Source organism: Parasteatoda tepidariorum, chromosome 8 (assembly GCF_043381705.1).
Source record: "Parasteatoda tepidariorum isolate YZ-2023 chromosome 8, CAS_Ptep_4.0, whole genome shotgun sequence".
In the NCBI taxonomy this organism is placed as follows: domain Eukaryota; kingdom Metazoa; phylum Arthropoda; class Arachnida; order Araneae; family Theridiidae; genus Parasteatoda; species Parasteatoda tepidariorum.
The window spans coordinates 63,003,199-63,017,652 of record NC_092211.1 but is presented as its reverse complement, the minus strand read 5'-3'; the positions used below and the strand labels follow the sequence as shown (position 1 = coordinate 63,017,652).

The window sequence follows — 14,454 nt, the reverse complement described above, 5'->3', positions numbered from 1 at the left end:
TTCTTAATATTTGAGGCAAGAAAAGAATTTTTTATCTTCATGGCGTCAAATTAAATGTTAGCAAAATGCGAAATTTAGCAAAATTTTGGAATGATGGCAAAATTTTGGAAAAGCAATTTTATAATTCTTTAATGTTAAATGCAAATTCCAATTTTTGAGTAATTAGCAATTTGTATTACGGTTCTTTCAAAAAAAAATTCATTGTTATATCAATCATCGTTATAAATAAACTGCAGTAGATATTTTTTCTCATTAAAATTGCAGGAAGAATTTTTTCTTACTTAAATTGCAGTAGACAGCTTTTTCTCATTTAAATTGCAGTCGACGTTTCTTTTTCTTATTTAAATTTCCGCAGACTATTTCCCCTATTTAAATTGCAGTAGACATTTTCTTAGTTAAATTGCAGTAGATATTTTTTCTCACTTAAATTGCAATTAGGTATTTTTCCTTCTTAGATTGAAGGTACAGTGGAGCATCGTTTATACGACGCCGAAGGGACCACCGAAAAACGTCGTATAAACGATAACGTCGTATAATCGATTTTTGCTTCTAAAACTGAAACTAACTCTGTTTTCAGTCTATTTTAATGTTTAACGTGTTGATTTACATAAATTTCTAAATTACACAAAGCAAAACAAACAAATAACCAAAGAAGAAAAATTGCAGTGAGCAATTNATATTTTTTCTCACTTAAATTGCAATTAGGTATTTTTCCTTCTTAGATTGAAGGTATCTTTTAATTTTTTAAATTGATGTCGGTATTTTATTTATTTTTTAAATTACAGTAGGCATTTTTTTATTATTTAAATTTCAGTTGACATCTTTTTACTATTTAAATTGCAGTAGACACTTTTTTCGTATTTTAATTGCAGTCGACGTTTTTTCATCTTAATTGAATTGCAGTAGAAATTTTTCCTTAATTAATTTGCAGAAGACAATTTTTTTCTTATTTAAAATTGCAGTATGCATTATTTTTATTCGAATTGCAGTAGACATTTTTTTTTTTTCAATTTAAATTACAGTAGATATTATTTTGTTATTAAGTTGCTGTAGATTTTTCTTCAAAATGCAGTAGATATTCTCTTTTCTTTTCAACAAGATAGAATTAACGAGATAGGTAAATGGATGTCTTACATCTGTATAAAAGTAAGATATAGTATGTAATTTATATAAAGTATATAGATGTGTCTACATTGTACATTATTTTTTTCTTTCTAAATTGAGCCGATTTCGATTTTTTTGTGTGCATATTTGTGTAAAAAATCAAAGTTTTAACAAAAACTTTTTATATTGTTGACTGAATTTTGGTCTCTCAGAAATAACTGTTTTAAGTGATATAAATATGATTGGCGTATGGCACTTTCAGTACAGCTAATTTTTTAGAGCATACAAATTATCAAAAGAATTTTCTCAGAGACCTCAAAGCATGTTTAAATTAGTTTTTAGTTATTTCTGGCAATAAATATATGATTATTCTTAAAAGCAAGACGCTTGTGTTATGAAATTGCTTTTGTGAATAATTGTAATGAAAAATTCATTAATTATTTGAAGTTTTAATATCTTAACATTACTTTAATTGTTGTTTGAAATATTTTATTAGAAGAAATAACTTTCAATTTTAATTATAAACTGTATATTTTTAATAAGTAAACCTTCCTTATCAGCATTTCAAATTTTTCCCGATATGCAATAAAAAGTTGATACTTCAGAAATTGTCTTTGCTGTAATAAAAACTTTAGTAGAAGGCATTATAAAATTTGAGTTAAATTTACCAAAGATATGATAATATTAAACAATATTATTTTGACTTAGATTTAAATAAAAAAATATTCTTAAATAAATCGCAGGAAAATGCCTATGATCTTCATATATGAGTGAGTGATGGTAAGCAGAGGCCATCAGAGTTATAATGTATTCATACAACAATACAAATACAAATTCTGAATTTTCTTGAAGTAATCTTTTTAGTGTATGGTGTATCATAGATCATTAGATAATACTATTATAAAATATCAGTCTAAATAACTAGATTACCGAAGCCTAAAATTCTTCGCCTTTTTCTAATTTGAAACTATACTAATGATAGTTAGGATCTAGATTATTCAGCTTTTTTTTTCATGCATGTCTTTTCAAATAAAATACTATTTTTCAATTTTCGATGCTTTGTACATAAAATGCAGAATTTAAAAAAATATAAGGCGCTGCTTTGCAGATCAGCAAGTTCAAGAGGCCGCCAACCCATACGCTTCACAAGTCTTAATAAACTGGGAACATTGAGTATTTTTTAAATACCACTGAATCTTCTTTTTTTTTGGATTTAGTTCTTCAGTTATAAGATATCTATAAAACTAAATAGATATTATTATTTAGAATTCTTTTCGCAGGAAAGTGTAATTAATAAGATTATACTGAGATTGCACTTAAAATAAATGGACGATAAAAACTACCAGAATATGGTGAAATTTACCGTTTTTCTAGCTCTATAAGAGCACCAAAAAGTTCGGCAATTTTTACCAAAGCGCTTTCAAGATTTTAGCAAAATTAACAATTAAATATTGTTTTATAATATGAGATAAGGTTTGTAAATGTGGTAAAATTTGGTAATTTTATCATGATATTTTATAATTTTATCATGATACCATAGGGAAAGGCATTGAAACCATTTATTCGTTTATTTTAATCTTCTGTTTTGTATTCCTTACTATAAGTGTGGTTATAAGAACTATACTTTTGATAGCCAGATTTTCCGGTAAATCATCATCATGCAAAAAGAAATTTACCAAATAAATTGTTTAAATATCGTATATTTTGGTTTCATTACCCAAAATAAATTTTTTTTTGTACCAAAATGTCTTCAGTGCTTGAAATTTTTCTCCGCGTGATTTTAATATTCTTTTTAAAATTTAATTCATCAAATTTTATAAAATAACATCCCGGATCAGATAAATGCATAATTCTCTTCTCGGTCTTTTTCATTTTTTCCCCTTCTTTCTTTAAATTTCATTGCTTTTAATGCATAAGTTTCTCCAGTAAAAATGTTACTGCCCTTTTATAAGCAACGCATTCAAAACAGTGGAAATATTCTCAATTTAATAAAACTCGCAGGATAAAACAGCATAATAAAAAATAACAATAAAGGCAATGTGCAAAGTCTATTCCCAGCTAATATACCTAGTCGTTAGTGACAATTTTTCAGTTCGTTTCAATCCGTGATGAAATCCTGTTTCTTCCTTCAATGCTATTCCGCTTCAGAGCTTTACCATCCCACAGTCTATCGATCTTCTTTTGTTTGTCCTTTTCTTTTTTTCCCGAATTCCTGAAGTAAGAAAAAAAGAGGTACTAACAGGAGATACCGTATCCCCTAACTGAAAATTTCCTGCATCCGTTTCTGAATTTCTTTTGGAGGATATAGTATCCGATTACGAAGCCTCATCCATTTTGTAAGTGATTTCATAAATTGCTCGGAAATACGAAGCAACGGATTGATAAGATATAAGTTCAACGCTTCCCACTCGCCAACGATCCGATTCGATATCTCTTTTTGACTTATATCGAGGAAAAAACATAAAAATGTTATAAAAATAATCTAAAAATGTGATAGCTAAATAAATGGATTTAGCTGTTGTTGAATTTTTTATCATTAAATTGGTACCTACGTTGTGTAAGATGGTGTTGCAGCTTTTTATTTTTCATTTTTAAAATTCATTGGAATAGAAACGATATTTTTATTCAAGTGAATCTTTATAAAAAAAATAGAATGTTCGTAGATAGCTTCAGTGTAAGTGTTTATTCTAGAATATCCTAAACATTTGAAAATATCATTAAGGATAAAAAAGAATAAAAAAAATATTGTGATCTGTGATTACTGTCGACAAATTAAGGGAATCAAAACATTTTTGTAACAAATTTATTTTTGAATTGAGTGTAGAAATTGCTAGTTTGCCTGTCCAATTTTGAGTTACTTAGGTCATTCAATATTTTCCTTCATGCTAATAAAATGTACCTTTTTTATGTAGCCAAACTGACTATATTATTTAAAAAAGAAAAAAAAGTTTATTAATTTTCTTATATCATTTAAAAAAATGATCAATAGGTACTTATCAACATTAACAGTAATTTTTCAATGTAATGTAACAACTTTCACTGTAACAATTGCATGTAATACAACAATTTTTAAAAGCTATTTGCACATGCTTAATGTTTTTTTACATTTTAAACATAAATTGCAAAAAAAAAAAAAAACTCCGTATCAAATTACGGTAAAAAAGTACCGGCACTTAAGGCAACGTATTCAGTTTTATTCATTTTTAATTCCTTTAATTCATTTTTACGAGAACATGTAATGAAGCAAAAATCTGATATACTGTAAATTTTACAGTAATAATTACCGTAAATTCACTCTCATTAAATAAATATTACTGTCAAACTTTCGTTATAATATTTTACGGTGAAAATGGATTTTACGGTAAAATTGATTTTACGAATAATGTACGAATAAGTGCCGAAACGTTTTACGTTATTTTGATTTTTTCTCAATTTACGTTATTTTGATTTTTTCATTGACTCAAGTTTTAAAATTTTTCTTAGCTATAATTGTTTAAAGGTTATTTTTACAGAGCTCTTGAAAAACCGCTAGAATATTAAGAAAAAAATAGTAGAAACATTTCTACAATAGATTATAATTTATGATAAAAGTTTTGTTAAGGATAACTGTTAATCATTCATAAAGAAAGCTCATCCAAAACTAAAAAAAATATCGTCTTTCTTATAAGCTTAAAAATAAAGCACATGTTTTATGACAAGATTGACATGATATATTAATTTGAAGAAGTCTGACATAAAAGCAAACTGTCAAACTAAAAAGAGAAAAGGTATAAAATTTGAAATATGTTGTATAAATTATTCGTTATAAACATTTAATGTAAAAAAAAGCAATTTATTTTTCCTCGAAAAGGAAAAGAAAATGCAAAAGAAGTTTTAAACATGTTTGCTTCAGAGCGTTTAGCAAGCAAAGAATTATTTTTTAAGATAGAAAACACGATACCGAATATATCGTATAATCGTTTTGCTAAATATAAGAAGCTCTGTTAGGAATTGAATATATTTTAAATCGAAAATTTTGTGACTTCGTAGTAGGCGATTGCTACAGAAAAATGACACGCTCAATGTAAAAGTTCCACGAAAGTTAATTACAAAAGTCTTTGGAAAAGGATATTGAATTTTTAAGAAAATAAAAGATAATTTTCTGAGATATAATTAAAAAAGTAAATCCATTCTGATAAAGATTTTCTTCATCTGAGAGTATCAATAATTTAGATTAATCTGTTTCTAAAAATGCTTCCAAATCACTGAGTTTTTTTTTTTGTTAAAAACAATTTATACTTCAAAGTTACGTATCAAGCAAACTGAATAAAAGTTACACTTAGTAAAAGTTATTAACATAAAAAAAATGAGTTTAGTAATTACCCAGATGCTTTGTTAGCAATAAGAATTTCAGACATGAGTCTCATAATAAAAAATGCACTTAAACCTAGCGTTAGGAATCTATATAACTCCTCTTTCAATATCGTTAGTATCTATAAAGTAAGTAAGACATTTATTATCAATCAAATATAAATGTTGCTCTAACTGATCTTGTAGATTTCACTTATTTTTTTACTGATTTTTCTAAAGTTATTAATATCAAAAAACGGAGTTTCGTATAAACCTAGCTGTTTTTGTTAGCAATAAGAATTTCAGACGTGAGTCTTACATTAAAAAATACACTTAAACCTCACGAAAGAAAGAAATAGGTATATGGGTTTATTTAGCAATCTATATAACTCTGCTTTCAATATCGTTAGTATCTATAAAATAAGTAAAGGAATTATTATGAATCAAATATAAATGTAGTTCCAACTGATCTTGTATATTTCACTTATTTCTTTACTACTTTTTCTAAAGACATTAATTTAAGAAAAGTTTGGTAAATACCCATCTGTTTTTGTGCAGTAGTTATTTAGAGCAACTTAAACCGCATGAAAAAAAAAAGAAATATATATAAGAGTTCATTTAGGAATCTATATAACTCAGCCTTCAATATCTTTAGTATCGATAAAATAAGTAAGACAATTAAATATAATTGTTGCTCTAACTGAACTTTCAAATTTCATTTTTTTTGCCATTTTTTCTAAAGTTATAAACTTAAAAAAATTAAGTTTAGAAAATATCCAGCTGTTTTTGTTACTTAACTTGTTACTTTTGTAATACACTTAAACTTCGTGAAAAAAAGATATAGGTTTATAAATTCTTATAGGAATATATGTAATTCTGCTTCCAATATCGTTAGTGTCTATAAAGTAGGTAAGGCAATTATTATCTATCAAATAATAATGTTGCTCAAACTGATCTATTAGATTTCACTTTTTTTTTACCATTGCTCCTAAAGTTGTTAATTAAAAAAATTAAATTTAGTGAATGCCCAGCTGTTTTTATCAGCATTTTAGGCATGAATAACCTCATAAATCAAAATAAGCCTAAACCTCGCCGAAAAAAAAGAAATAGGTATACGAATTATACTTATATAATAGATAAACGAATCTATAAAATTTAGTTCTCACTATGTTTAGCATCTATAAAGTAATTAAATTATCATTTATTATAAATAAATGTTGCTTTAATTGCTGTTTCAAACTGTTTAGATTTCATTTATTTTTATTTTGCTTAAACATAAACTTTTCTATATTTATTTTTAACGTCTGAGGAAATTTGCTCATATATAAATGAAAGCTAAGTATACTTACATTTTCGAAGTTAAACGGATACTCAAGCACAACAATAAGCTGTTTTCTCCTTTTCATGTATCACATAAAATACAGCTTTTCCCTTGGAAATGATTTAGTTTCCAAAACTGTCTATTCAAATATGGTTATTTATAAAATAATAAGGCAGAACAATGAAATATGATGGTTAGGAATTTTTGAGTAAGTCTTAAGGTAATGAACGTAGTTTATTAACGCAATTTTCACATGGCATTTTGTATGAAAGATACTCAGAAATTGTGAAACGAAATCATTAAAGTTGTCTCTTTCATATGCTGTTTTGAAAAGATTTATATTTGCCTCAATTATGGTAATATTGCCTACAGAATAGTTTAGAGACATTTTAGAGTTGCGTAAATGTAATGATAATTAAATATAACGCACCTGAGATCACGGAATTGTGGTTATTATATCTTTTCTTATATTTACTATCAATATGGAGGCTTAATTTGCAATGAAGTATTCGCCAGTTCAATTTGTTTAAATTTTTTATTGCTTTGTTATCGCAAAATATACTATATTTGTTCAATTCAATTTGAAATATTCTGTGTAAGATAAAAAAAAAAGAAATCTCTGATGCAAACATTTAAATGCCGTAAATGATTTTAGAGTGTTTTTAGGAAAATAAAGATTCGTGATGGTTTCGATGTGAACGCAGGTCTGCAACTCTGAATAATAAGGTGAAATTTCTGGCTACATTTTACTAACAGAATCTTTAAAACCATTTAGAAATGGTTAAACGAAGTTATTAGTATAGTTGTTTTGCTTGTTTGCTATTATAAAAGGATTTATATTAGTCTTAATTATGGTAAAATTGCTCACGATATAGTTTAAAGATGTTTTAAGTTTATAATTAGCTAAAAATATAACGATGAAATATAATACACCCATTGTCGATGCTAATCTATACATAATAATAAACGCGGCTGTGTGTGTGTCTGTTTGTCTGTCTGTCTGTAATCACCATATATCGCCCCAGAAGCCTCGCCCAGGCACGAAACTCGGCACATAATTGTGTTTTGACATAATTAAGAAGTATTTTTTTTCTTTTTCAAACATTTGGATTAGTTTTTTAGTTATCAGTCATTTTGTAAGAAAATCTATGCTTTTTCGTCTTCAAAGAGCCATATTCAAAAAACTATTAAAAAATGCATATACTTTTCTCCACTCTTATAAATGTATGCTAATGCGAACCTTACAATTGAAATATTAATTTTCGACAACTTAAACCAATAATATACGAAGGAATTAATAATTTAATTGTAAGGTTCGCATTAGTTTACATTTATCAAAGTGGAGAAAAGTTTAACTTTTGTATTAAAAATGTGGCAACATATTCGATACGTAAATAGAACGCTTCGCTTTGATATGATAATCGCAGGAATAAGATGAAAACTCAACGCTATGAATTTGAAGAAGAGCCTCAGAGCTCAAATAAATCTTATTAGGCTAAATTAAGCCTTACCTATTGAAACGCAGTGCTATAAGCGAAAGCAGAGAGCACGCCGCACTTTACTATACTCAATACTCAATATGATAATCGCTTTCCTGCTATGTTTTAAAAAACTTTATTTGTGAAAACCTTTAGCGTGGCGGACAGCTGGCCGCCTTAGGCGGCTAGCAATAAATATAAATTAATTTTTATTAAATTATGAATGCGATTCGTTGAAAAACTTTTCTCAGTTTTCAGTTTTTGTAACCATTAGAAACTTATTTAAAAACTTGGCTTTTGATTTAGTTTAAATCACCTTTAAAATATTTAAAGAAAGACTGTTTTTTATAAATTAAAAATTATTAAAATATATTTTTGCTTATAATTAGAGCGTAAAAATAAATAACTGAAAGGTACACTGGCGTCCTATCTGTGTCAAAGAGTTAACTACCTTTCAAAACCTGCTGATTGCCGAACTGTATTGATAAAAAAATTTCAAATTAATAAAAGGAGAAATCTAAAATACCGTAAGCTTTATATCTTATATTCTGATTCTACGTGGCATCATTGAATTTTATATGTATCGAAAGATACCGCAAAATAGAGTAAAAAAAATCTACCATGTTTCAATTTTTATTTTACGACCGTCGTTGAACAGCCGATCCAATTTTTTGGGTTTACGGTTATTAATGTTCATCTCCGTAGCCTTGTAATTTCGAACTCAACCCAGAAGACAAAGGAACTTCTGGATCGAGTATTGGGAGAACTTGCCTTTTTGGAGGACTTTTTGATTGAGCTAACCGCATTTGCGTTACATGGAGAGGGAAACCACCGAAACCTCCCAAGGTTAACCTGACGACAAGGCAGCTCTAACCCATGATTCGTCTACCGCTGAAGATATTTTAAGTCTGCATTGTGGTCGATGCAAGCCTGATGAGGAATTCGTATCGACCAGCCATCACTGGGAATTGAACCCGGTTCACCTCATTGGAAGACGAACACTCCATCCCCAGAGTCATCACGGCTCCTACCATGTATTCGTTAAAATTATTTAAAGAGGAATAAAAGCATATTTCAAAGTTCTTCACTCTTTCGACAGTCAAGTTCAATTGAGAAGAGAAAGACGTCTCTTAAGTTTCTTCTTCTTCTTTGTCAGTTCAACAGCCCCTTGCGGGCCTTGACTGCCTCAACAATCTCAACTATCTTTACCTTTTCAGTTTAGTGGGGAAAAATTACATTGTAAAAAATATTATTTTTGCTTCTTTGTGCACGTGAAATATGATATTGTTTTGAATTTTTAACGAAGTAATTTTAGTTTTAGTTTGATTTTATGAGATTTACTTCAATTACAAAGCTACAGCTTTTTATAATAAAATGATTTTGTATACTTTTTAATATATACATTATAAGACAATACATTCATACAATTTATACGTTAGAATTTTGGTTTCAATTTGATTTTATGAAATTTACTTCATTCACAAAAGCTACAGATTTTTATAATGTAATGATTTTGTATACTTTTTAATAAATACTACATTAAAAGACGATACAGTTTAAGAAATGTTTCGTAATTGCGCATTATATTTTAAATTAATAGTTTCTAATTTTGAATATGGAAACCTCTGTTCTGAATCTTCGCATTTCGCAATAAATCATTTCAAAATAATTTCATTACATGTTTTGGATTATAAAAAGCTTTCTTTTGCAACTTTCATGAGTAATAATTGTTTCATTGATGCGTCACAATGGAAAATTGCCTTTGAGTTTCATTCTTTTAGGAAAGAAACATTGATGCAATTTGCAGTTTCGTTTATTCAAGAAATTTAAATATTATTTCTCCAGTAATGCGTTTCTTTCACATTTTCTTGAAAATTCTTTTATTTAAATCTGATGAATGAATGTGGATGACGTTTGTATTTTATAGCTTTTTCATTTTTTTTTATTTTTGGGAATAAATTTAACTAAAATGGTTAAATTTCAATTTTTTTTAAACATATATGTTTATAATATTGGGTTATTTGGAACAATACAAACTTAAAGGGGGTGTAAAATGAATCATATTGAACTATAATATACAATTTTAAAGGATTAATTAAAATCTAAGCACCTAATTCACCTAATCTTGCATGCTTCTGCACCATAATCGAATTATCTTCGCTTCCGAAACCAACACTGTTGACTTACTTCGGGTATTGTTAGTAAATTGTTTACAATCCAGTACTAGTTTGCGTGAGTTTGTTGCTGTCTTCTACGTCGCTTTATGCATGAAAAAACAAATCTGTTGTTAAAATATGATGTATATCTTTAGTTGTGTCACAAGCATAATTATATTTTAATTTAATTTAAATAATTTTATAATACATAGTTTCTATTCGATTTGTTTTGTTAAGCCTAATTCGAATTCTTTTTAATTTTCTTATAATGCAATTGAAGAAAACTTTATTCGAGATTCGGATATGCGCACTGCCAAGATATACGCAATATATTTCTACCATTATCTGCCCTGGTTAGCATCAATCAACAGTCAATATGTGTTTTTTATATTTATTGTCAAAACATAGTAGCGAAACATAACAATTTGACAGAAATGATTGAAAACGAAAATAATATTTATGAGAAATAAAACAAGACTTTCGAGATGTGCTCCTTCCTCGCGAGAGGAGCAAGAACAACTGAACAAAAGAATATTTTGAATGGCGACGGATCGGCTCCGCCGTAATAGAATTAATTCATAACAGTAATTCTTATAATGTATCGAGCTCTTATATACAATTTAAAAAGTTTAGTTAAAATCTAAGAACCTAACTCACCTAATCTTACCTGCTTCTGTACCATAATCGATATCTTCGCCTCCGAAACCATCACTGTTGGCTCACTTTGCATATCGTCAGTGATTTGTTTCTAATTCAGTACTAGTTTGCGTGAGATTGTTGTTGTCTTCTGCGCTCCTTTATGCATGTAAAAACGGAAGTTTGTCATTGAAACGTATAGGCATAGCTTTAGTTGTGTTACAAGCATAATTATATTTTAATCTTATTTAAATGATTTTATAATACATAGTTCCCTTCCAAATTTATTTTGTTAAGCCTAGTTCGAATTCTTATTAATGCTCTCTGTGTAATACACGTTTGTTTGATTTATAAACTAATTTTACTTTAAAAGTTGGTGTATGCATGCATCTTCAGTTAATAATTTTTACTTTAAATCATATCGTAAAAATAGCGTTATAGATTTTTATGTGTATCTTATATTACTGCAATTATAAATGTCCGTGTAACTAAATACGAAAAATTGAGGTAGTTACTCGCACCAAGTACTGTAAAATAATATTCTTGGTGCTTCACTACACCCAGAACCAAGATTTATCTACGGTGCTTCACTATACACTGAATTAGTTTCAACCATTTTAGGTGTTCAGATACATATATTTTTTTCTAAAATTAAAAAATACGATCCAAGTTCGAATCTCGACAATAGCTATTCCACCAATATATTACCTATAGCATCCTCAGTGCTAACATGAATTACTAACAAAGGCTGAAANACACACACACAGCCGCTTTTATTATTATGTATAGAAGATAGCATCCTCAGTGCTAACATGAATTACTAACAAAGGCTGAAACATGTATAAAATTGTTGTTGTTGCATATCTCCTTTGTTTAGATCAAATCAGGTCTTTGAAATCTGTCGCTCTTAAGAAGGCCTAGGATTAGAAGTGGGTTTGAGAATCCTGTTTTGAAATCCCCAAACAATCTAGTATATTGTCAGGGGTGGTCTGATGGTCAGCACGCTTCACACAAGTTGGGAAAACCATTTTCCATTGGAATAATCTCAAATGTCCACTGATAAGCTCTCTTTTCTCTATCTATGATTATAAAAGTTTTATTGCTCTCAAATTGGTTATATATGGTTCCCGTAATTTTGCGTTCATTGATAAATGAAATTATTATTGATTCATGATTACTATAATTTTTGATAAACTTAAAATAATACCTATCACACATGATAGTTACTTTTATAAAAAATGTGAATTAGTACAGGAATTTGATTAACAATTTCTTATTGTCTTCAAATATTATTTCTGGCTATTTTATTTTTAATTGTACAAATCGCTACTTTTAAATTGTAGCAACTTTCGCTTAACTTACTCAACGCTTTCTAAATCAATGTTTTCTTTAAATTATGAAGTTAGTTTTTAGCAAGTTATATTCTCAATCCGGGAACCAAATTTCGAAGGGGAATGCTTCAGTCCTGGAGCTGAAATTGAAATATTTCGAATTAAGTGTCGATGATTAAAAGACTTAGAAATAGATTTTGAAATTAAAGGAATTTAATCCTGGCGATAAGATTAAAATGCTCATAGCTATAAATTGCACTGTAGTCAAAAAATTCGGCATAATATAATAACTTAACAAAACAGCAAAAATAAATTAATAGTTCCAATTTCAGGATAATGTTAGTTTTAATTACTCTTGAATTTATTAAATTTAAAAAAAACGTCATCATATAAATAAATATTACTTTTATTATTAAAAGGAAAAAGCTTGAAATTTTTCAGTGCTGATTTTATACCACTCATTTAAGGAAATTTATGCCAGTCAGTTTTATGTCATTAAAATTTCACATCCATTTTACACCTGAGGCTTAAAAGGCTAATATAAAATGCTTTCTATAAATGATTACAAAACCATTTACAGCTGAATTGCTACAAAAAATAGGTTTCATAATCCTTTAGTAGACTGTAACTTGTAATTTATAATTCTTTTCAAGCACATTTTGAGCTATTATATGCACCCTATTTATTTGCAAGTTAAATAATTTCTCGATAAATTGGTAGCTGTTGGGCATAAAAAAGTAAACTCCTTAAAAAAAATCTTTAAAGTTTCTTGTTTTTCCTAGTAATGAATGAAGCATATGGCAAGAGGCCACATGAATCAAAATTTTCTCCCGAGTTGTTCTCATCGATTTTTGGGAGTTAAAATTAATGACTTTAAGTTTATGTGCAGCTATTTTTAAACAGTTGTGATTTTAAGGAGAAATAAATATTTTCATAGTAAATTTAACCCCAAGTAGATTTAACCTCATTCTTTTTTTGAATTAGCAATAATTCTATGGGTTCACTAGAAAATTTGTTTTTATTTATTTTATTTCAAAATTTTTTAATAATTTAAGAATGATTTTTGTTGTCTAAATAAAAGTTTATGATAATTTATTTAACAATTAAAAATATACAAATCCCTATGGATCGATTAAGGAGAAATAAATATTTTCATAGTAAATTTAACCCCAAGTAGATTTAACCTCATTCATTTTTTGAATTAACAAAAATTCTATGGGTTAACTAGAAAATTTTGTTTTTATTTATTTTATTTTTAAATTTATTAATAATTTAAAAACGATTTCTTTTGTCTAAATATAGGTTTATGATAATTTATTTAACCATTCAAAATATTCATTCAAAAACCGATGGATCAATTAAGGAGAAATAAATATTTTCATAGTAAATTTAACCACAAGTAGATTTAACCTCATTCATTTTTTGAATTAACAAAAATTCCGTGGGTTAACTAGAAAATTTTGTTTTTGTCTATTTTATTTTTAAATGTATTAATAATTTAAAATTATTTTTTTGTCTAAATGAGGGTTTATGATACTTTATTTAACAATTCTAAATATTCAAAAACCGATGGATTAATTCATTTTATTTCAACAATCTAAACAGTAAAAATGCCCTTTTGCTTACATGTTTAGTTCAATTCTTTTAGAAACGGGTCCAATGCTTGAAATTGCAACGAACTTTAGAAAAATTAGTAGAGTTGACTGTAAATTTATACAACCAACTCTTTTTTTTGACAAAAAAGCTCAGAGTTTATGATTCTAATGAAATTATTAGAGTTGATCGTTAATTTGTACAGGCAACTCTCATCTTTGACAAAAAAGCTTAGTGTTCATGATTCTAACGAGTTTCAGCGTAATAAGTAGAATTGATCGTTAATTTATACAGCCAAAGAGTTTGACGCATCTCAATTGCCTAAAACACAATGCTACTCATCAAACTGGCACATGAGAAATAAAAACTTCTCAACAGATTATGAATAAGAAAAGACGCTGTTGCCATTGAGAAAACGAAACTTTTTTGAAGAAAAAAGGGAGCAAAATCATGGTAGTCGTGGGATAGGCGATGGCCACTCCCCATAATACTAATATATATATATA

The 14,454-nt window shown here is 27.7% G+C and overlaps 2 protein-coding genes across 4 annotated transcripts in view; one reads left to right on the top strand and one right to left on the bottom strand.

The window, feature by feature from the left end:
- LOC107448912 (uncharacterized) overlaps positions 1-7,195 on the bottom strand; it is a 43,708-nt gene extending 36,513 nt beyond the window's left edge. The window contains exons 1-2 of one of the 3 annotated variants that reach the window (XR_011637414.1): positions 6,783-7,195; positions 3,172-3,316 (exon numbers count right to left, since the gene is read on the bottom strand). Coding sequence is in view for 1 of the 3 variants with exons in the window: in XM_071184107.1 (XP_071040208.1) it covers positions 6,783-6,839 (57 nt within the window). In the remaining 2 variants the exon portion in view is untranslated. The remainder of the gene's footprint in view (positions 1-3,171; positions 3,317-6,782) is intronic. The other 2 variants (XR_011637413.1, XM_071184107.1) reach the window with 2 other exon arrangements.
- LOC107453302 (suppressor of lurcher protein 1) overlaps positions 1-14,454 on the top strand; it is a 1,038,548-nt gene that overhangs the window by 197,775 nt on the left and 826,319 nt on the right. The window lies entirely within an intron of this gene.